The sequence below is a fragment of the Bactrocera tryoni genome, chromosome 1 (genome assembly GCF_016617805.1).
Source record: "Bactrocera tryoni isolate S06 chromosome 1, CSIRO_BtryS06_freeze2, whole genome shotgun sequence".
NCBI lineage: Eukaryota > Metazoa > Arthropoda > Insecta > Diptera > Tephritidae > Bactrocera > Bactrocera tryoni.
Window position 1 is genome coordinate 62,690,652 of NC_052499.1, and position 22,935 is coordinate 62,713,586.

The 22,935-nt window shown below is 37.3% G+C and overlaps 3 protein-coding genes across 5 annotated transcripts; all 3 read left to right on the forward strand.

Annotated features, from left to right (window-relative positions):
* Window positions 1-3,546: 3,546 nt before the first annotated feature.
* On the forward strand, window positions 3,547-8,057 carry LOC120773771 (cytochrome P450 CYP12A2-like; the record flags this gene model as incomplete). The annotated part of the gene is made up of 4 exons (XM_040102888.1): window positions 3,547-3,680; window positions 6,681-6,797; window positions 6,869-7,319; window positions 7,386-8,057. Coding segments are annotated over 4 exons (1,290 nt in total), but the record flags the coding sequence as incomplete, so codon positions are not given.
* A 1,904-nt stretch (window positions 8,058-9,961) lies between these two features.
* LOC120777500 (probable cytochrome P450 12e1, mitochondrial) lies at window positions 9,962-14,459 on the forward strand. The gene is made up of 6 exons (XM_040108855.1): window positions 9,962-10,338; window positions 10,420-10,519; window positions 12,667-12,913; window positions 12,989-13,105; window positions 13,177-13,627; window positions 13,694-14,459. Exons 1-6 carry the CDS (start codon window positions 10,243-10,245, stop codon window positions 14,279-14,281), a joined length of 1,599 nt encoding a protein of 532 aa, XP_039964789.1. The 5' UTR covers window positions 9,962-10,242; the 3' UTR covers window positions 14,282-14,459.
* Window positions 14,460-17,430: 2,971 nt separating this feature from the next.
* LOC120777434 (cytochrome P450 CYP12A2-like) lies at window positions 17,431-20,652 on the forward strand. Of its 3 annotated transcripts, XM_040108744.1 has the most exons (7): window positions 17,431-17,661; window positions 18,584-18,689; window positions 18,753-18,824; window positions 18,887-19,133; window positions 19,194-19,310; window positions 19,373-19,823; window positions 19,880-20,652. In XM_040108744.1, exons 1-7 carry the CDS (start codon window positions 17,563-17,565, stop codon window positions 20,459-20,461), a joined length of 1,674 nt encoding a protein of 557 aa, XP_039964678.1. In that variant the 5' UTR covers window positions 17,431-17,562; the 3' UTR covers window positions 20,462-20,652. The 3 variants fall into 3 exon arrangements, with proteins under 3 accessions (XP_039964678.1, XP_039964687.1, XP_039964696.1); XM_040108753.1 differs by lacking the exon at window positions 18,753-18,824 and having other exon boundaries at window positions 17,563-17,661; window positions 19,880-20,461; XM_040108762.1 differs by lacking the exons at window positions 18,584-18,689; window positions 18,753-18,824 and having other exon boundaries at window positions 17,579-17,661.
* Window positions 20,653-22,935: the final 2,283 nt, after the last annotated feature.

Here is a 22,935-nt window from a genome sequence, read left to right on the forward strand (position 1 = left end):
AATCATAAAATAAACTTTAGGACAAAGAACGAAAATTTTTTTGTAGAGTGTATGCCTACAGGCATACTGTTTTTAGGTGTATTTGCGTGATATCACTTGGCACTCCAGACTGTTAATTTCATTCAATCAACTTAAATGCCAAAGGTTCATTGATATTTATTAGTATTAATTTCGGACAGAGGCTTATTTACGCCTGTGATTAAGGGGTTGCATGAGTTTCCTAGGGTAAAAAACAGCCTTTTTCAACAATTTTTTGTCATATAAAAAATTAAATATTTTATCAAAATTTTTTGAAGTTATGCTTCTTATGCGAGTTCGGTAAAGGTTGCGTTTAATGTTTTGCTGCTTACCTTATTTACGCTAGCTTGTTGGCGAAGATGTTCGAGCAGGAAGCAGTGACAATCGGCGATCGTTTGTTAGTTTCTTTCGGCACAGCTCGGATTTTCTACCAGCAACACAATGTTGTGACGCTTTGTCGGCTTGTCAGTGCTTCGACACATTGACTCTTTAACAAAGCGTGAGTTTCGGCCATGCGAAAGATGCATGCGACACTTGTTATTATGAATGTACATACATATATACATACAATATGTATCTATGTGGCACGCATTTGCTTTCGCAAACATACAGACAAATGTGCCAAAGAAATAATATCCATATGTACACATATGTAACATGATGTATACAAATTCTAAAATATACATATGTACATATATGGAAATGATAACGAATACGCATATTTCATGAAGGTCATCAATTTTCTTTGAAGAAATGAAGCTCATTTGGCACATCTTCACTTTGTAATAGTCGAAATAAATACATATATGTAAATAATATATGAAATATTAATCTATTTGAAAATTAAAAAATAAAATTAAAGAGAAATAAAATTTAAATTATTGAAGTGAAACTTCTTAGGCAGCTTCGGAAAAGGTTGCGTTAAACGTTTAACGCTTCAGTGGAGGGAGAATAGCGTTGGACCAGAGAACATAAAGCATAGAGAAGGTGCAGGTTCGACAGCGAACATTTGTTAGATTTGTAGTAAGGAATTCACCTCACTACCACAGAATTCACGCTGTGAAGAGAAATAAATATACATATGTATTTTCGGCATATGATGACGTGGCATGTATGCCCAAGCAGAGAATATGAAGAGACATAAATATACATATGTATGCATACCCATGATTACACTCCCAACGAATGTAAAGAATTTCGTTTTGCTTGTTTAAATTTTTGCTTTCAACCAGGGAATCGCTTGTAAATTTTACAACAAAAACGATTTCATTCATAAACGCAGGCGCAAATTCCACAAGCGATCTCGCTTCATACATAAAAACAGACGCCGTATCAGCTCCCCGAGCATGCCTTTGCCAACAAGCGTCTTTTTCGCGACGACGGCAAAAGCTAAAAATCATAAATTGAACAACTTCTAAAATATTATTTTCAGTTCTCTGCTTAAAGCATAGAGAAGGTGCAAATTGAATTCTGTATGATGTTGTATGTGAATTTAAGAAAGTGTTGGTCACTCCACCATATTTTTATCCTTTCCTCTCGCTGGTTTTCTTTCATACAACATGATATGCATTTCTTGGAATATCACTAAGAAGTTTAACTTCTTCCGCGTAGGGACTCCACGTACCAGTTTTTATTGTTATAAGCATACATATGTACATAAGCATACAAATTCTGAAATCTTTGGAAAAAAAAATATTTTAAACTTGGCCATTATGACGCCATTTCCGGTGACCCCTCGGAAAATAGATGCACCCGCGTTGGCAGGATAACTCCTTACAGTATCATCTAAAGTGAAAAAATAGCTAAGTTAAAACCTTAAACCTTAAAACTTAGACGAAGGAAAATAAACTGATAATTGGATTTTTGGCTGACATTTTTACAAGACAATTTAAATTTCAGCTAAAATTTCGCGACAGTTTTCTCTCAAATAGCTGTAATCGAAAATATACATTCTTGCTCGATGTCTTTAAGAATTGTATCTCAAAGATCTATATAAAATGTCACGAAGATCGGTTGAGCAGTTCTGGAAGAATCTTGTTAACCGACTTCAAAAATACAGTTTCGAGAAAAACACTTTTAAAGACGGCGCACTTAGCTTTGCTGATCTTAAGCTATGAAAAGAATCTATTTTTTCAAACCCGCAAACCTACGTGGGTAGGTGAGAAAGGTTTTTCGATTTGAATTTTTAATATTTTTAATTTTCAATTAATGATTGTTGATAACAGAAAAGTAGATAGAAAGTTATACTGGATGATTTTTAAGACGTGTGGTGTTCGGTAAATGTGTCAATACTTTTTTGGTTGCTTAGTTGGTTTCCGGAGTTGGTCTTCTTACCAGCTATTATTTGATTTGTACTCAGTTTGGATTGCATTTTCATAATTTATCTCCAAAATTATGGTTCGGTTCGCGCAACGCATTGCGTACTGTGTTCAATAGTCGACATAAACGTCCAGTAGAGTAGGTTAATCGAGCGACTTAGATATGCCTTATAACACCGAAGACGCTATTGCTTTTGTAGAGCAGAGTATCAAAGAAGACCGAAATGACTTCATCCGCCATTACTCGCAACTACTGGATCTAAGCTGATCCATTTTTTTGGATGATTTTACAGAAAAATCTTGGTTGGGGACTTACAAAATCCAACTCGTGAAAGAATTGAAGGTGGATTGAGGTGGGCACCGACCCCGATTTTCATTAGAAAATTTTGTTCAGCGATCAAACATAATTCTATTTGAATTGGTACGTTGATATTCCAACTTTTCGTTTTCGGAATGATGATAAGCCACAAACAATTGGTAAGACGCCGTTATGTCCTCAAAAAGTCTGTATATGTAGTACTCTATTGGCAGAGGGAATCATTTGGTCCATAATTCTTCAAAAAGGAAGGCGGTCGTAATGTTGCAGTCAATGGCGAACGCAATAAAACCACGATTATTGACTTTTTTTGTACCTGAAATTGAGAATATTGATGTGGACGACTTTTAGTGAGCGCGCTTTATCATGCGTGGTGAATCTGTGGCGTGGTCTCCAAGAACATACGATTTAATACCGCTACAAAATTTCTTGGTGCGGTTATGTCAAGTATTTTATCTACACAGATAATCCCTAGACGATTGATACCTTGGAAGAGAATATTGGGCGCGTTATTGCTGACATACGGCCTCAATTTTTGTTATGGTGGTGCAAAGTTATGTACCGATTTATTCGTTGAAGCTAAATTTATATACTTTAAATTGAAAGAATCATATGGAATTAAAAATTGTGACGAGGAAGTTACCCGCTTTCACCAATTTTTACACTGTTATGTTCGTTAGTTTGACATTTGACATATTAATGATTGACTCAAGCATTAATTTTCAAAAATATCGAAACGACATATAGTACTTCTTATATGATTCTTAATCACTTCGTTTCAGGTTTATTTTCCAAAAAACCATTTTTTACTGCCATTCGGGAAATGGAAAAGACATATGGACAGATTTTTCGGTTTCCCGGCATATTTGACAAACCTGAAGTTGTAATTAATTTAAACCCTCGGATTATTCGAATATTTTTCATAATGAAGGATTATGGCCCGATCGCCGCATTTTCGAAACTAACCTTTATCATCGTGAAAAACATCGGCCCGAATTGTTTAAGGGAGTCGAGGGTATTGTATCCACGTGAGTATCCTAACCCGTACACATATAGATATCGTATTATGATATATTCTTCTTCTTCTTAATTGGCGTAGACACCGATTACGCGATTATAGCAGCGTTAACACCAGCGCGCCAGTCGTTTCTTCTTTTCGCTACGTGGCGCCAATTGGATATTCCAAGCGTAGCCAGGTCCTTCTCCACTTGGGCCTTCCTACGGAGTGGAGGTCTTCCTCTTCCTCTGCTTCCCCCGGCAGGTATTGCGTCGAATACTTTCAGAGCTGGAGTGTTTTCATCCATCCGGACAACATGACCTAGCCAGCGTAGCCGCTGTCTTTTAATTCGCTGAACTATGTCAATGTCGTCGTATATCTCGTACAGCTCATCGTTCCATCGAATGCGATATTCGCCGTGGCCAATGCGCAAAGGACCATAAATCTTTCGCAGAATTTTTCTCTCGAAAACTCGTAACATCGACTCATCGGTTACTGTCATCGCCCAAGCCTCTGCACCATATAGCAGGACGGGAATTATGAGCGTCTTACAGAGTTTAGCTTTTGTTCGTCGAGAGAGTACTTTACTTTTCAATTGCCTACTCAGTCCGAAGTAGCACCAGTTGGCAAGAGCAATACTGCGTTGGATTTCCACGCTGACATTGTTGGTGGTGTTAATACTGGTTCCTAAAAAGACGAAATTATCTACAACTTCAAAGTTATGACTGTCAACAGTGACGTGAGAGCCAAGTCGCGAGTGCGACGACTGTTTGTTTGATGACAGGCGATATTTCGTTTTGCCCTCGTTCACTGCCAGACCCATTTTCTGTGCTTCCTTGTCCTGTTTGGAGAAAGCAGAACTAACGGCGCGGGTGTTGAGGCCGATGATATCAATATCATCGGCATACGCCAACAGCTGTACACTCTTGTAGAAGATGGTACCTTCTCTATTTAGTTCTGCGGCTCGAACTATTTTCTCCAGAAGCAGGTTGAAAAAGTCGCACGATAGGGAGTCGCCTTGTCTGAAACCTCCTTTGGTATCGAACGGCTCGGAGAAGTCCTTCCCGATTCTGACGGAGCTTTTGGTGTTACTTAACGTCAGTTTACACAGCCGTATTAGTTTTGCGGGGATACCAAATTCAGACATCGCGGCATAAAGGCAGCTCCTTTTCGTGCTGTCGAAAGCAGCTTTGAAATCGACGAAGAGGTGGTGTGTGTCGATTCTTCTTTCACGGGTCTTTTCCAAGATTTGGCACATGGTGAATATCTGGTCGGTTGTTGATTTTCAAAGTCTGAAGCCACACTGATAAGGTCCAATCAGTTTGTTGACGGTGGGCTTTAATCTTTCACACAATACGCTCGATAGAACCTCATATGCGATGTTGAGGAGGCTAATCCCACGGTAGTTGGCGCAGATTGTGGGATCTCCTTTTTTATGGATTGAGCATAGCACACTTAAATTCCAATCGTTGGGCATGCTTTCGTCCGACCATATTTTACAAAGAAGCTGATGAATGCTCCTTATCAGTTCTTCGCCGCCGTGTTTGAAAAGCTCGGCCGGCAGTCTATCGGCCCCCGCCGCTTTGTTGTTCTTCAGGCGGGTACTTCCTATTCGAACTTCTTCATGGTCGGAGAATGGAACGTCTGCTCCATCGTCATCTATTGGGGAATCGGGTTCGCCTTCTCCTGGCGTTGTGCGTTCACTGCCATTCAGCAGGCTAGAGAAGTGTTCCCTCCATAATTTAAGTATACTCTGGGCATCGGTCACTAGATCACCTTTGGGGGTTCTACAAGAGTATGCTCAGGTCTTGAAACCTTCTGTAAGCCGCCGCATTTTTTCGTAGAATTTTCGAGCATTACCCCTGTCGGCCAGCTTATCAAGCTCTTCGTACTCACGCATTTCGGCCTCTTTCTTCTTTTGTCTACAAATGCGTCTCGCTTCCCTCTTCAACTCTCGGTATCTATCCCATCCCGCACGTGTAGTGGTCGATCGTAACGTTGCGAGGTAGGCAGCCTGTTTTCTCTCCGCTGCGACACGGCACTCCTCGTCGTACCAGCTGTTCTTTTGCACTTTCCGAAAACCAATGGTTTCGGTTGCAGCTGTACGTAAGGAGTTTGAAATGCCGTCCCACAGTTCCCTTATACCGAGTTGTTGACGAGTGCTCTCAGAGAGCGGGAGTGCAAGCCGAGTAGAAAATCGTTCGGCTGTCTGTTGTGATTGCAGCTTCTCGACGTCGAACCTTTTTTGACATCGTGGCGGGGGCAGCTCTCATAAGTGCGCTCCAAGCACTCATAAAAGACATCTTTGGTCACATCGTCCTTCTCTTCCGTCGGGGCATGGGCGCAAATCAGCGATATGTTGAAGAACCTCGCTTTGATGCGGATTGTGGCTAGACGTTCATTCACCGGAGTGAATGATAGTACTCGGCGACGGAGTCTCTTTCCCACCACGAATCCAACACCAAACTTGCGCTTCTTTATATGGCCACTGTAGTAAATGTCACAAGGACCTATTCGTCTCTGTCCTTGTCCCGTCCATCGCATTTCTTGGACGGCGGTGATGTCAGCCTTTGTTTTTACGAGGACATCAACCAGCTGGGCAGCGGCACCTTCCCAATTAAGGAACCGGACATTCCAGGTGCATGCCCTTAATTCGTAGTCCTTATTTTGTTTGCCATGGTCGTCATCAAAAGGGGGGTCTCTCATCCAAGGCTGGTTATAGCTATTCACTGGGGGTGTTTTTTTACGTGGCGGGTCCCAAACCCAGCGCACAACCCTATGTGGGGGATATTTCGCCTTCTCACTTTAGCTCGCCTTCGAACGGATGTTCTTAGGCTACCCAGAGGATACTTGGCCAAAGACCGGCAGTAGTGAGCTGCTTGAGCCATGTGTAAAAGAATCGTTTCTGGCCACTCCAAAGTGAATAGCGATCAGAGAACTTTCCTCACTAGCGTGAACTTCTACACATGACTCCATCCTCCTCTATGATATATTATCTCTTTGATATATTATACTTAATATTTTATAACAGATCTGGTGAAAAATGGGCGAAAATGCGTACGGCTGTGAATCCGATACTCATGCAACCGAAAAATGCCAAGCTGTATTTGAATACGCTATTGGATATTAATGATGAGTTCCTAGAAAGGTAAGACGAACATATGAACTAATTCAAATTTCACGAAGACTATATTTTGATCACTTACACTCTGCTGGTAGAATACGGCACATACGCGATCCCAGCACCTTGGAAGTTCCCGGTGGTTTCCTCGATGATATTAATCGCCTCGCTTTTGAGGGAATAGCAGGCATTGCGCTGAATACACGACTCGGTTTAATACACAAAAATCGTGATACGGCCGAGTGTGAAACGATCATGAAGTGCGTACGCAATTTCTTTTTACTCTTCGAAGAGCTAGAGATGAAACCTTCCATGTGGAAATATGTGAAAACACCGAAATTTTATGATATGATGAAGACTCTGGACACAATGACGGACATCTGCAATAAGTACATTAACGAAGCGCTAACGCGCATTGAGCACGACAGTGAGGGCAACCTCACATCGGAGCTGGGCAATGAAAAGAGCGTGTTGGAGAAATTAGTGCGCGTGGATAAGAAATTTGCCGTAGTAATGGCGCTGGATATGATGATAGCTGGTATTGATACGGTAAGTGAGCGCATTTAAATACGGAGGGTTTTTGAATAAAATTAATATTTCTCACTGCACACACAGACTAGCTCCACTTTGACAGGTCTACTGTTATGCATTGCCAAGAATCCGGATAAACAACAGAAGCTATTTGAGGAAATTCAGCAAATACTGCCGGAAAAGGAATCGCAGGTGACGACTCAAAATATGCAAAATCTGCCTTACCTGCGTGCCTGCATCAAAGAAGGCATACGCTGTTATCCCATATTTCCGGGTACGGTGCGTCGTTTGCCCAACGATGTAGTGCTGAGCGGCTATCGTATACCTGCGGGTACCGACATCTCCGTCAGCGCCAACCTGTTGATGCATGATGAACGCTACGTGCCACAGCCGGATAAATTCATACCGGAACGTTGGCTGCGTAACGATCAATCCGCCCAAACTTTGGAGGGGCAAATTACCAATCCATTTTTGTATGTACCCTTCGGCTTTGGTCCACGTAGTTGCGTGGGCAAGCGTATCGTCAATTTGGAGCTAGAAATCACTTTGGCACGTTTGGTGCGGAATTTCCAAATTGAGTTTAACTATCCGACCGAAAATGCATTCGCTGTGAAGTTCGTGAGCGTGCCGCAAATTCCGCTCAAATTCAAGTTCATCGAGAGAGGAGCGTAGTATTGGACATGAAAATTAGTGAGAACTAGTTACAAATCGCATATATTATATGTTATTATTAAAATAAAAAAAAATACTGAACAAAGAATCATAAAAATATTCTTATTTCTAATCAGATATTGAAAACAGTTAAATCTAGTAGAAATATAATTTCGTAACCATCAATATTTTTATATACATATGTAAATATAAAAATTTTAAAAATTTATGTATTATATTTCGGAATTTAAAAAGAGTTCAAAATAAAATAGACCAAATAAAGAACAATTGGTTGGAATTCAAGAAGCAAGTTCGCGAATATAAAAGGCGATCAATTTCGAGGTTTCCTACTTTTTTATAGAAAAAACACAGAAACTTAAAACATAATAGGGAATGTTTATTATCATTCGAAAGAACATTCTTTTGCATTTTAAAGATTATCTCATTCAAATGTTAACTGCAGCTATGTCTCAGATGATCCATCCGTTGAGTTCAATTTTCGATGCCACGTTCGAACATTTCGACTGGTAACTTTCGAATGACACGCGTGATGTTTTGCTCCAAGTCTTATATCGAAGCATGATTGTCTGCATAGGCTTTAGACTTTACAAATTCCCACAGGAAAACATCTGACGGTGTGATATCACACCGCATGGTGACCAATCGACCGGCCCAAAACGTGAAGTTATCTGCACACTGAGGTTTTCTATCAATAAATCCATTGATTGGTGCAATGTGTGGGAAGTGGCTCCGTCTTATTGAAATCAAATGTCGCCGAAATCACGTGCTCCAATTTCAAGCATCAAATAGTCGGTTATCATGATGCGATAACGGTCGCCATTGACGGTTACGTTCTTACCGGCATCATTTGTGGTCATTTGAAAACTCGATTGTTTTGATTAGTACAAATGGGATAATCGTATGAGCCAATAAAACTGAAAAAGAAATCATAAAAGGTATGTCACTGAACAATGGTCGATTTTTTCACCAGTTGTTTTTTTTTTATTTTCTAAGTTTTTAACAATAAATATTATTTTTCGAAAAATCTGGTTTCCAAAATGTTAAAGGAAATAGTAATTAAAGCAATCTTTCAAAACTCATTACTTACGCTCTAAAAGTTTTTGTTAAAATAAAAGTATAAAAATATCACTTTGTACTCTCTATTGGCGCTTACAGAAGTGGAAGAAGTATCTCACACAGGGCAGTTCAATTCATTTCTAATTATGTTACTAATAAGAAAAAGCTCTGCTCAGAGCTTTCACAATTAATGGCATAAGACAATTTGTATTGCATTTTTGTGTCTGATTAGAATATGCTCACTATAAAATAGTGAATCGTCGAAACAGTAAGCTTACAAGAGCGGTAGTTCCGGATTAAGGCAACGGAAGTACCCTCAGCTACATATGGCTTGTTAGTGAAATGGGGTCTAGAACAAGTTTTTGGCCGTCATCAAGATATCTTAATTTTTCCGCAAGTTACAGCTTTCACGTATGGACGGACGAACGGACAGACAGTCAGTCATCCGCATTTCAATTCGTCTGATCAGTTTTGTATACATAATCCCATATCTATCTCGCTTAGTTTTAGGTATATATACAAACCGTTAGGTGAATAAAACAATTATACTCTGTAGCTACATGTTACAAGAATATAAAAAATATTCATAAATTTTGATAACATCCATTCTCTTCGAGTTTATGCGCAACCAACCAGTTTAGTGCATAAGTGTGCCGTCTGAAAGTTAAGCCAACAACAACGAACACGTTAAGAGCAAAAAGGCTCACCAGACGCCGTTCTCTCTCAAAAGCTCGCTCATCACAATTATTTCTTTTTGCTCTTTTACGAAACATAAAGTGTTTTGTTTACAAACAAATGAGGAGATAAAAACAAAAACATTAACAACAAAGATTAACAGTATCTGTATGTACATACATATGTATATGAATGGCAAAAGCTCGTTTTGCAACTAAATATTTCACTTATCTATTTCGCATATGCTGACATACTATATAGACTCGCGTAGGCTAGAAAGTGAACAAAAGCAGCGCAGACATTAGCAGACACATATTGGCAATGTTTATTAAATATTCCACACAGAATTTTATAAATGCGCAGACTGATCGCGAGCGACTACCAAGAGCTTATTCATTGTGCCAAAGTTTGTGGAGCGGTGAACACATCCATATTAGTGGACGACTTCTACTTGTATTCTTCTAAATTTCGAACTTTGGCATTTACGTTGTGCGTGGCATAATAAATTAATGAATCGAAGCAGTAATCAACGGCAAACATGTTATCGAGGCATTTAAAGCAAATTGATCACATCGGTTGGCGTCATTTGCGCGTTTCAAGGGTACGAACTTTTGCAGCGCAAGTAGAGTCTAAGGTAGGTGTGATTAAATGCATAATGTTTTCACTTTAATTTTTATTTTCAAAGATTATTTATTGTTCTATATTTTATTTTTAGCAAAACAATGCAAGTGATGTGGACTTGGAGAACGCACGGCCGTACTCAGAAGTGCCTGGGCCAAGCAAATTCGAGTTGATACGTTTATTTATGCCTGGAGGTAAGTGATAATCATTATGCCTACAGGCATACTGTTTTTAGGTGTATTTATGTGATATCATTTGGCACTCCAGACTGTTGATTTCATTCAATTTTTAAATGCCGAAAGGTTGATTGATATATAGTATATTAGTTTTAATTTCGGACAGAGGCTTATTTACGCCTGTGATTCATTGTGAGATCCTTAAGTTTACATGAGTTTCCTAAGGTAAAAAACAGCCTTTTTCAACAATTTTTTCTCACATAAAAAATTTAATATTTTATCAAATTTTTTATTGTTATAAGCATAATAATGTATATTAACAAAGAAATCCTGAAATCTTTGGAAAAAAAAATTTATACTCGGCCATTGCGAGACAATTTCCGGTGACCCCTCGGAAAAAAGATGCGCCCGCGTTGGCAGGATAACTCCTAATAAGATCATCTAAAGTGAAAAATACGTGTTTTTGGTAACACCTTAAGCCTTAAAACTTGGACGAAGAAAAAAACTGAAAATTGGATTTTTGGCTGACATTTTTACAAGACAATTTAAATTTCAGCTAAAATTTCGCGACAGTTTTTCTCTCAAATAGTTGTAATCGAAAAAATACATTCTTGCTCGAAGTCTTTAAGAATTGTATCTCAAAGATCTGTGTAAAATGTCACGAAGATCGGTTAAGCAGTTCTCGAAGAATCTTGTTAACCGACTTCAAAAACACAGTTTCGAGAAAAACACTTTTAAAGATGGCGCACGTAGCCTTACTGGTCTTAAGCGCAGAAGTTCTCAATTCTGTATCTCCGAAACTATGGCTCGGATCAACTTGAAAAGTTAGGACCACATTCTAGAAGTGTTGTAGAATTTAATAAGACTACAAAAAACCTATTTTTTCAAACCCGTAAACCTACGTGGGTAGGGGAGAAAGGTTTTTCGATTTGAATTTTTAATATTTTTAATTTTCAATTAATGATTGCTGATAACAGCAAAGTAGATAGAAAGTTATACCGGATGAGTTTTAAGACGTGTGATATTCGATAAATGTGACAACACTTTTTTGGTTGGTTAGTTGGTTTTTGGAGTTGGTCTTTTTACCAGCTATTATTTGATTTGTACTCAGTTTAGATTACATTTTCATAATTTATTACCAAAATAATGATTCGGTTCGTGCAACGCATTGCGTACTGTGTTAAATATTCGATCGCTATAAACGTCCAGTTGAGTAGGTTATTCGAGCGACTATTAATCAGTTTCACACCACGTTTACCCTAGTGGTGCGCATCCTTAGATATGCCTTATAACACCGTTGTAGCGCAGAGTATCAAAGAAGACCGAAATGACTTCATCCGCCATTACTCGCTACTACTGGATCTAAGCTGATCCATTTTTTTGGATGATTTTACAGAAAAATCTTGGTTGGGGACTTACGAAATCCAACTCATGAAAGAATTGAAGGTGGATTGAGGTGGGCACCGACCCCGATTTTCATTAGAAAATTTTGTTCAGCGATCAAACATAATTCTATTTGAATTGGTACGTTGATATTCCAACTTTTCGTTTTCGGAAATGTCCTCAAAAAGTCTGTGTATGTAGTACTCCATTGGCAGAGGGAATCATTTGGTCCTTAATTCTTCAAAAAGGAAGGCGGTCGTAACGTTGCAGTCAATGGCAAACGCTATAAAACCACGATTATTAACTTTTTTTGTACCTGAAATAGAGAATATTGATGTGGACGACTTTTAGTGAGCGCGCTTTATTATGCGTGGTGAATCTGTGGCGTGGTCTCCAAGAACATACGATTTAATACCGCTACAAAATTTCTTGGTGGGGTTATGTCAAGTCTTTTATTTACACAGATAATCCCTAGACGATTGATACCTTGGAAGAGAATATTGGGCGCGTTATTGCTGACATACGGCCTCAATTTTTGTCATGGTGGTGCAAAGTTATATACCGATTTATTCATTGAAGCTAAATTTATATACTTTAAATTGAAAGAATCACATGGAATTAAAAATTGTGACGAGGAGGTTGCCCGCTTTCACCAATTTTTACACTGTTATGTTCGTTAGTTTGACATTTGACATATTAATGATTGACTCAAGCATTAATTTTCAAAAATATCGAAACGACATATAGTACTTCTTATATGATTCTTAATCACTTCGTTTCAGGTTTATTTTCCAAAAAACCATTTTTTACTGCCATTCGGGAAATGGAAAAGACATATGGACAGATTTTTCGGTTTCCCGGCATATTTGACAAACCCGAATTTGTAATCAACTTAAACCCCTCCGATTATTCCATTATTTTTCGTAATGAAGGATTATGGCCCGATCGCCGCGTTTTCGAAACTACAGTTTATCATCGTCAAAACCATCGGCCCGAATTGTTTCAGGGGGTCGAGGGTATTATATCCACGTGAGTATCACATCGCACACATATGTATGTATGTATATGGGGCTTTCATATAATCTTTTTAATATTTTACACCAGCTCTGGCGAAAAATGGGCGAAAATGCGTACGGCTGTGAATCCGATACTCATGCAACCGAAAAATGCCAAGCTGTACTTGAATACGCTATTGGATATTAATGATGAGTTCCTAGAAAGGTAAGACGAACATATGAACTAATTCAAATTTCACGAAGACTATATTTTGATCACTTGCACTCTGCTGGTAGAATACGGCACATACGCGATCCCAGCACCTTGGAAGTGCCCGGTGGTTTCCTCGATGATATTAATCGCCTCGCTTTTGAGGGCATAGCAGGCATTGCGCTGAATACACGACTCGGTTTAATACACAAAAATCGTGATACGGCCGAGTGTGAAACGATCATGAAGTGCGTACGCAATTTCTTTGTACTCTCCGAAGAGCTAGAGATTAAACCTTCCATATGGAAATATGTGAAAACACCGAAATTTTATGAAATGATGAAGACTCTGGACACAATGACGGACATCTGCAATAAGTACATTAACGAAGCGCTGATGCGCATTGAGCACGACAGTGAGGGCAACCTCACATCGGAGCTGGGAAAAGAGAAGAGCGTGTTGGAGAAATTAGTGCGCGTGGATAAGAAATTCGCCGTGGTAATGGCGTTGGATATGATGTTAGCTGGTATTGATACGGTAAGTGAGCGCATTTAAATACGGAGGGTTTTTGAATAAAATTAATATTTCTCACTGCACACACAGACTAGCTCCACTTTGACAGGTCTACTGTTATGCATTGCCAAGAATCCTGATAAACAACAGAAGCTATTTGAGGAAATTCAGCAAATACTGCCGGAAAAGGAATCGCAGCTGACGACTCAAAATATGCAAAATCTGCCTTACCTGCGTGCCTGCATCAAAGAAGGCATACGCTGCTATCCCATATTACCGGGTACGGTGCGTCGTTTGCCCAACGATGTAGTGCTGAGCGGCTATCGTATACCTGCGGGTACCGACATCTCCATCGGCGCCAACCTGTTGATGCATGATGAACGCTATGTGCCACAGCCGGATAAATTCATACCGGAACGTTGGCTGCGTAACGATCAATCCTCCCAAACTTTGGAGGGGCAAATTACCAATCCATTTTTGTATGTACCCTTCGGCTTTGGTCCACGTAGTTGCGTGGGCAAGCGTATCGTCAATTTGGAGCTAGAAATCACTTTGGCACGTTTGGTGCGAAATTTCCAAATTGAATTTAATTATCCGACCGAAAATGCATTCGCTATGAAGTTCATGAGCGTGCCGCAAATACCGCTCAAATTCAAGTTCATCGAGAGAGGGACGTAGTGTTAGACATAAAATTCGTGAGATCTAGTTATAAGTTCCATATGTATATGTGTGTTATTATAACATATTAAGCCCTGATAAACATTACTTCACCTGATAAACATTACTTAACAAAGGTTCAAGTATACCTATTTGTATTCACCAAAATTTTGATATAAATATAAAATCTTAAAAAATATGTGTTCTTTCGAAATTAAACAAAGTTCTAAATACAATACCAAATGAATGTAACCCAACAAATAACTTCGGGTAATCCATTTCGAAGAAAAAACACAGAAACTTCAAGTTCAACGGGGAATAGCTTTTATCGTTCGAAAGAACATTTTTTCAAACTTATTTTTTTAAGATTATCTCTTACAAAAGTTGGCCGCGGCTATGTTTCAGATGGTCATTCCGTTGAGTCCAATTTTCGATGAGTCGTTCGAGAATTTTAACTGGTAACTGGCGAATGACACGCGTGATGTTTTGCTGCAAGGCCTGAATAGAAACAGGATTGTTCACATAGACTTTATATTTTACATATCCCTACAGGAAACCGTATGGCTTGGTGTAAAATCATTCGATATTGGTGGCCAATCGACCGGCTGAAAGCGTGAAATTATCTGCTCACCGAAGTGTTTTCTCAATAAATACATTGATTAATGCGATGTGTGGGAAGTGCCTCCGTTTTATTAAAATCAAATGACGCCGAGATGACGAGCTTCAATTTCAGGCATCAAAAAGTTTGTGAACATGGCGCGATGACGGCCGCCATTGACGATTACGTTCTCCCCGGCATTATATTTGAAGAAATATGGAGCGAAGATTCTACAGGCCCACAAACCACATCAAACCGTTCTTTTTCCTGTATGAAATGACAGCGGATGTCGCTCGAATTCGATCTGTCAAAAAATCGATTGAAAAAAGTACCTCTACTTGGATCACCCTATGTCAAAGTGTCACAATAGGCATATAAACACCAGAAATGTTTTGAAGATTCCAGTGTGTTACTTTCGAGAAGTAAATAGTAAGTAAGTGACTATTTTCGGTTGGAACCAAATATTTTATATCAATGATCGCTATGATTAAAAGAAAAGCCTATTTTTATGGAGCTGCCACCTGTAAATAAGTATTTAATTATTTATAAAATATGATATAAAGGAATTATTGTAATACAAGCAACAGAACAAGGCAAAATTCGTTTAAATGCACCTATTCGAATTTATTTTAGAAGCGTTGCCACCTGAAAAAAATGAAAAAAACATCATTATAAATTGCAAAACTTATAGCCTTGTGCGAAAGCACAAGCACGGCAAGTATGCCGTGTCTAATTTTTTGATTAAATTAAGCGGTTGCGAGAAATTCATCGTCAAACATCAATGCTTATCAAATAAAAAACAAAAACAAAAAAGAGAACAATATGCAATTTTTGCAGAGTAGTTAATTTTCTACAAGGCTTTGAGCTTTGCAATTTGAAATTATTGGCCTTAGACAGTAAAATTTTCTAGCGTTAATATCTTTTCTTCGGCTTGACCATAAGAGCCCATTTTGCAAAGCATTCAATTTACCACAAAACTTTTGAAACGAGATATTTTTTCAAATAGTTGGAAGCGAGATATCAATTTTTCAGTCTGATAAGAAAAAAATTTAAAACTTTAAGCGGAGGACCTTCCCGTTAAAATTAAGAGCTCACACTTGGGGAGGCTTAATTAGAGGAGTCTATCAACATATTTTTCAATATACGAAACAAAACAAATACATTCCGATTTTAACCCACCCTAATGGGCATTCAATGAAGAAAAACATCTCGGAAATATTTAATTAAAGTGTTTGATAAACTTAAGATGTAATTCTAGTCTAGAGGATCGAGTTTTGAGCGATTTTGGCAAGGGAAAAAAGTAATATATATGTTTACAGTTAATTTTTTAACATTTGTGGTCTTTTGCAAACTAAGAAAGTGTTCGATTGTTTTGATTAGTACAAATGGGATACTCGTATGAGCCAACAAAACTAAAAGAGAAATCAGAAAAGGTATGTCAGTAAAAAATGATAGATTTTTTCAACAGTTGTTTTTTTATCTTCTAAGTTTTTAACAATAAATATTATTTTTCGAAAAATCTGGTTTCCAAAGCATTAAAAGAATTAGTAATTAAAGCAATCTTCCAAAATTCATTTATTATGCTCTAAAAGCTTTTTGTTAAAATAAAAGTATAAAAATATCACTTTGTACTCTCTATTGGCGCTTACAGAAGTGGAAGAAGTATCTCACACAGGGCAGTTCAATTCATTTCTAATTATGTTACTAATAAGAACAAGTAAGGAAGGGCTAAGTTCGGGTGTCACCGAACATTTTATACTCTCGCATGAAAAAGTGATAATCGAGATTTCATTATCCGTCATTTAGATATTTTTTTATTTTGCTGTAAAATTAATTAGATCAATTTGTGTACTTTGAGTATTGAATTGTATTTTCATTTCCTAATGTATATATTATACAGAGAAGGCATCAGATGGATTTCAAAATAGCGTTATATTGGAAGAAGGCGTGGTTGTGAACCGATTTCATCCATATTTCGTACATGTCATCAGGGTGTTAAGAAAATATTATATACCGTAGCTCCTGAGATATGGTTTTTGGTCCATAAGTGGGCGACGCCACGCCCATTTTCAATTTTTAAAAATATGCCCCTCCCTAATGCGATCCTTTGTGCTAAATTTTACTTTAATATCTTTATTTATGGCTTAGTTATGACACTTTATAGATTTTCGGTTTTCGCCGTTTTGTGGGCGTGGCAGTTGGCCGATTTTGCCCATCTTCGAACTTAACCTTTTTATGGAGCCAAGAAATACGCGTACCAAGTTTCATCATGATATCTCAATTTTTACTCAAGTTACAGGTTGCACGGATGGACGGACGGACAGACAGACATCCGGATTTCAACTCTACTCGTCACCCTGATCTCTTTGGTATATATAGCCCTATATTTGACTCTTTTAGTTTTAGCACTTACAAACAACCGTTGTGTGAACAAAACTATAATACTCTCTTTGGCAACTTTGTTGCGAGAGTATAAAAAGCTCTGCTCAGAGCTTTCACAATGAATGGCATAAGACAATTTGTATTGAATTTTTGTGTCTGATTAGAATATGCTCACTATAAAATAGTGAATCGTCGAAACAGTAAGCTTACAAGAGCGGTAGTGATCAGTAGTATATCTCTATTGAACAAGTTTTAAAATATTCTTAATGCTGTGTGCATACTAAATTGTTGTAATTTACTTGATGTAATCAAACCACTCAAAATGTTATCGCGCTTATTAATTAAGTGGGATGCAATAGTAGAGCGTTCGTTGAGTTCAGCGGCTTTAAGGGGATATGCAACAGCTGTGCAGCAAAAGCAGGTAAAAAATTATTATTATTTTATTGCTATTGAAGCTGCTATTAAAGGCGTCACTGGTGTTTCTGGGTTTTAGAATTTTGAATTCAACTAAAACAGGAAATTCAGAGATAATGCTAAGAAGTAAGGAAGGGTTAACTTTGGGTTAACCGAATATTTTATACTCACGCAACTTGCAAGGATCAAAGCCAGCGAAACAATTATACATACATAGGTGTTGACAAAACTTTATATTAAACTAGCTTGAACGATTTGGTAGTTCGAAAATATGTATATTCGTTATAAGAGGGCTAATTCAAGTATTTACTTATTATCAAAGAAACATTTTCCCTGAGATACAGGTATTTTCGACAAAAAGGAGCATACGCTTACAGTTCCTATATTTAGCGTCTGGGTTCATGAAAAGCTAAAGGCCGATTTATACAGTTTACGGTCGTAAGATGAAATAACTTGAACCAGAATTGCCTCTCATCGCTGTAGATAATTTGAAAGTAGGATAGAAATCATAACGCAATTACGAGTATATAAGGTTGTGTCGTGAGTATAAAAACAACAATAAGTAACATGTGTTTTTTACTCGTATTCTCAAAATCTGCTGTTGTGCTGTCTTTCTATGAATCAAAAATAGATTTTTCAAATAGTGCAGTAGTAGTTTTTGATGAATAACTGAATATGAACAGATTTAAGAAAAACACCGAATCATTAAACTGTAAACAAGAAAAGCTGAAGAAACAGAGTAATTTGGAATAACGATTAAACTATATTTTCATAAGAAGAAACGTAAGAATCTTAAGTAAGTTAATAGATAAATAAATAAGTTTATAGCACGAAATATGAATTTTGGAAAAAAATATTCAAAAATTCTTATGCCAAACCTTAAACAAGACCAAATATTTTTCATATATTTAATTGATTTTAATTTATAGGAAACCCAAGGTACTTTTACTACCAATAATTGGGAAAATGCGCGTCCATATTCTGAGTTACCAGGGCCAAGCAAATATGAAATGCTTCGTGGAATTTTACCAGGAGGTAGGAAAGATATGATATGATATGAAAAACAAAAATTTAGTTTCTAAAATTTCATATTCTCAGCCTCACAGTTGTTCAACCAAACTATTTTGGTACGATTTTTTCCAATACAAATTTTAAAACCAATACCGAAATGTATTAGGTACACTAGGTTTTTTTCTCAAATTATCGAAATATCTGTTCTCTCTCTATTTAAGGTGTGTTCCATAAGAAAACATTTATTGAAATAATTAGAACCATGACACACATATATGGCGATATCTATCGATTTCCTTCCGTGTTCGGCAGACCAGAAATGGTTATGAATTTTAATCCAAATGATTATCCAATAATATTTCGAAACGAGGGTATTTGGCCAGAACGTCGTACTTTCGGAACTTTATATTATCATCGTAAGGTGCACAGAAAGGATTTTTTTCAAGACGTTGAAGGACTATTGACCACGTAAATTTATTATTAAAAAAATACCTGACACGTCTAAATGCTTTCCAAATATATTTGTAGAAGAGGCGAAGAATGGGGAAAAATACGTACCGCCGTTAATCCAGTGCTAATGCAACCCAAAAATGCCAGACTCTATTTAAATACGTTACTGGAAGTCAATGACGAATTTCTCGAAAGGTTATTACAATATTTATCATATCTTTTAAGAAAAGATTAATCTCACACTGAATTTCTTTTAGAATACGTCACATACGCGATCCTTTGACACTCGAAGTGCCCGATGACTTTATTGATGATATTAATCGTCTCACCTTAGAGGGCGTGGTGAGCATTGCCCTCAATACCCGTTTAGGCATGATACATAAAAATCGTGATAGTCCGGAAAGTAAAACACTTTTGAAAGAAATACGCAATTTTTTCGCCTTGTCGGAAGAGATAGAACTCAAGTTATCCATTTGGAAGATAATCAAAACACCGACGTTCCATAAACTGATGAAAACATTAGATACGCTTATAGTACTGTGCAATAAATATATTGATGAGGCGCTAAAACGAATAGATTCGGATAGTGAGGGTAAATTCACCTCAGAGGTGGGCAAGGAGAAGAGTGTTTTAGAGAAACTATTGAAAATTGATCGCAAAATCGCTGTTGTTATGGCAATGGATATGATGATGGCTGGCGTCGATACGGTAAGTACATTTCAAATCGAGCTTAAAAGTAATATAATGCTGTATTATAATCACAGACAAGCTCCACTTTAACGGGCATATTATTTTGCATCGCCAAAAATCCAGAGAAACAACAGAAACTATTCGAGGAACTCAAAAGTATTTTACCAAATAAGGACTCGCGTTTGACAATTGAGAATATGACAAACCTTCCATATCTACGCGCTTGTATTAAGGAAGGCATGCGCTATCATCCCATTATAATTGGCACAAATCGTCAGCTGCCGAATGAAGTTGTGCTGAGTGGATATCGCATACCGGCCGGTATTGATATTTCGGTTGCTTCCAATTTGCTATTGCGCAATGAGAAATTTGTGGAAGAGCCAAATAAATATATACCAGAGCGTTGGCTGCGTAATGACAACGAGGGTAAAAAATATCAACTCAATAACCCTTTTCTATTTCTTCCCTTCGGCTTCGGTCCACGCAGTTGTGTGGGCAAGCGCATTGTGGATCTTGAATTAGAGGTTACGTTGGCGCGATTGGTGCGCAATTTCATGATTGAATTCAATTATTCAACGGAAAATGCTTTTACCCAGAAGTTAATTTTCCTACCAGCTATACCATTGAAATTCAGATTCGCTGAAAGAAAGGAGTGAAGATACGATGATTGATTGGATCGTATAAGTAAAGAAAAGTCATTTATAAACTCGTTTTATGAAGCGTTTCACTAAGTTTCTATGAGTGGAATATGTTTGTATTAGCAAAGATAATTAGAGCTCAATATGTAAAATATATGTATATGCCAATAAAATATATTTATAAATTATAAACTATTATAACAAGAAAACACGTTAACATCGATTTCACAGAAATTATAATACATTTCACAAATAAAAAGGATTCCTTACAAGATCTATATTCCGAATATTCAGTTTGACAGCTATATGCTATAGTCATCAGATATGAACAATTTCTTATGTAATAAGCCATGTCAAATTTTGTGAAAACCTCTCCAAAATGAAATACTTCATTCCGATCGTCCACTTTTGCGAAAGCTATATGCTATAGTGGTTCAATATCGACAAGTGAATCGCTTCTTGGATGGAAAAGGATGAAAGCAAAATTCAAAAACAGAGGAACTATTTTTTCCGAAACACAATATCGCGCTAGTCTAATATATATTTAAGACATTGTTTTCTCTTAGTTTTTTTTTAAGATTTAGGATTCTCAGTTATCTCTTAAATCAAGATATAATATTGTTGGAGGATTTTCTTTTAGTTGGTCAAAAATTTCCATTATACACAAATTTCCTCGAGCTACTTTGTCATATTTTCTTAAAAAAAAGTAAATGAATGATCAGAATGACGACGAGTTGAAATCCGGGTGACTCTGTCTGTCCGTCCGTCCGTGGTAGGTATACATAATAATTGAAATTCAAAGAGGAGGAAATAAATAAAATTGAGCTACAACTTGACCTAGCCACCATATAACTCTTATCAGGATTTTCGAATATCCGGGTGACTTTGCTCCATATGATTGATGATTGTATGTGAGGTGATTTAATGAATAAAATCGGATCGATACTACCCCAACTTTCATATACTACATATGTGACCTGGTCTACGAAAAGGGGGCTTAGGTGTCAAAAAAAAGGAGAACAATTAATGAGATAACGAGAAACTGACGATTATTTTTAACAGCTTTTCCCAGAAAACTAGTTTTCGCACGTTAGCCGCCTTTTCGTTGACCAGGTCACATATAATGATTTTCGTTTTTCTAACAAATCGTATGCCGAATATCAACATAAGTCAGTGTATAAATAATATATAGTATAAGTATCGATAAAATTGCATTGATTCCGATTCTATGGTTGACGTGTTACACCTTAAGGTATTTCCCTGCCTTTGATTCCTGTAAGTTGCAAGAGTATAAAATGTTCAGCTGCACCCGAATTTAGGACTTCCTTGCTTCTTTAACTATTTTTTCTTTCAAGATACCAAAAGCTTCTGCACTTAAAATGCTATACCTTTCAAACCAATTATAATTTGAAGGTCAGGTCTAACCACAACAAGAATACATTCAGCTTTGGTGGCTCGTTGACTAAGCTCTACATCTGTCTGGTACATACATACATACATATGCATACGTATAGTATGTATTTATATAAATGCATGCGGTATACAAATGCACACATTGCACTGATAACAAATTGTACATACAAAATACAGACGTCATGGACGTTAATATCACTTCGGTGGAAGATAAGAAATTTATTAATTTAATATTTCATATATATTTCAATTAATTGTATATTGAAAATATTAAAACTGCGGTGCTGTGTACTAACCCCCTAGAACCGTACTGTATATGATAGAAATACTTTCGTCACCACAAGTCAGAGTTCACTTTACGTATACATTACATGCGAACTGGTTACTTATTTCCATTATGTAGCAGTGATATCTGTATACCCTAACAAAGAAAGAAACGTCGCAGACTTTTTTAAATATATGCATAAATGATTAGCGCGGTAAAGGCGCCAATTTAATCTTGCACGAATTAATCACTCAATTTTTGGCTCAGATCGGATCACAGCATATAATTTCCATAAAAACAGACCGCAAAGCTTTTTCATTTGAGGAGATAACTTTAAACTTTAACTTTAACTTTTAAATGAATTATTATTATTTAGGTTAGGTTAATCTGTTTGACCTCCCATATAAGTCACCGATATACCAGTTTTGGTTCAGATGGAGTTCAGTTGATAGCTCCAGGGAAGTAGTCATCTTTTAATATGGCTGCGCTTGACGCAAATTTTAACAGACTCTGCGCCATCACTTTCCATACTTACTCCAGGGGCGTGTATCTAGACAGAGACCAATTTTTTTGACAACGGTAAAATTATGAATGTACTAACTTATCTTAGTTAATATTGACATAAAAGTAGATATAGCGGAACTTAAGCGTAGTGTTTTATGCAACCAACTTGCCACGAGACAAATTGTATATGATAATTTAATAAGATACTTAGTAACGCAATGTATGATATTTCACGAGATCTCTCACTTAAGATTCACTTGAGACCATAATATACAATATACAGTTACTTACATCCCCTTGACGAACTGAG

Excerpts from the sequence above, each read along its gene's own strand:
- LOC120777434 (XM_040108744.1), top strand. The coding sequence starts at position 17,563 with ATGTTATCGCGCTTATTAATTAAGTGGGATGCAATAGTAGAGCGTTCG. Across the intron at positions 18,690-18,752 it reads TCGTGGAATTTTACCAGGAG|CCTCACAGTTGTTCAACCAA; the intron begins GTAGGAAAGATA and ends TCATATTCTCAG. Across the intron at positions 19,311-19,372 it reads AATGACGAATTTCTCGAAAG|AATACGTCACATACGCGATC; the intron begins GTTATTACAATA and ends AATTTCTTTTAG.
- LOC120777500 (XM_040108855.1), top strand. The coding sequence starts at position 10,243 with ATGTTATCGAGGCATTTAAAGCAAATTGATCACATCGGTTGGCGTCAT. Across the intron at positions 10,520-12,666 it reads ACGTTTATTTATGCCTGGAG|GTTTATTTTCCAAAAAACCA; the intron begins GTAAGTGATAAT and ends ACTTCGTTTCAG. Across the intron at positions 13,628-13,693 it reads TGTTAGCTGGTATTGATACG|ACTAGCTCCACTTTGACAGG; the intron begins GTAAGTGAGCGC and ends CTGCACACACAG.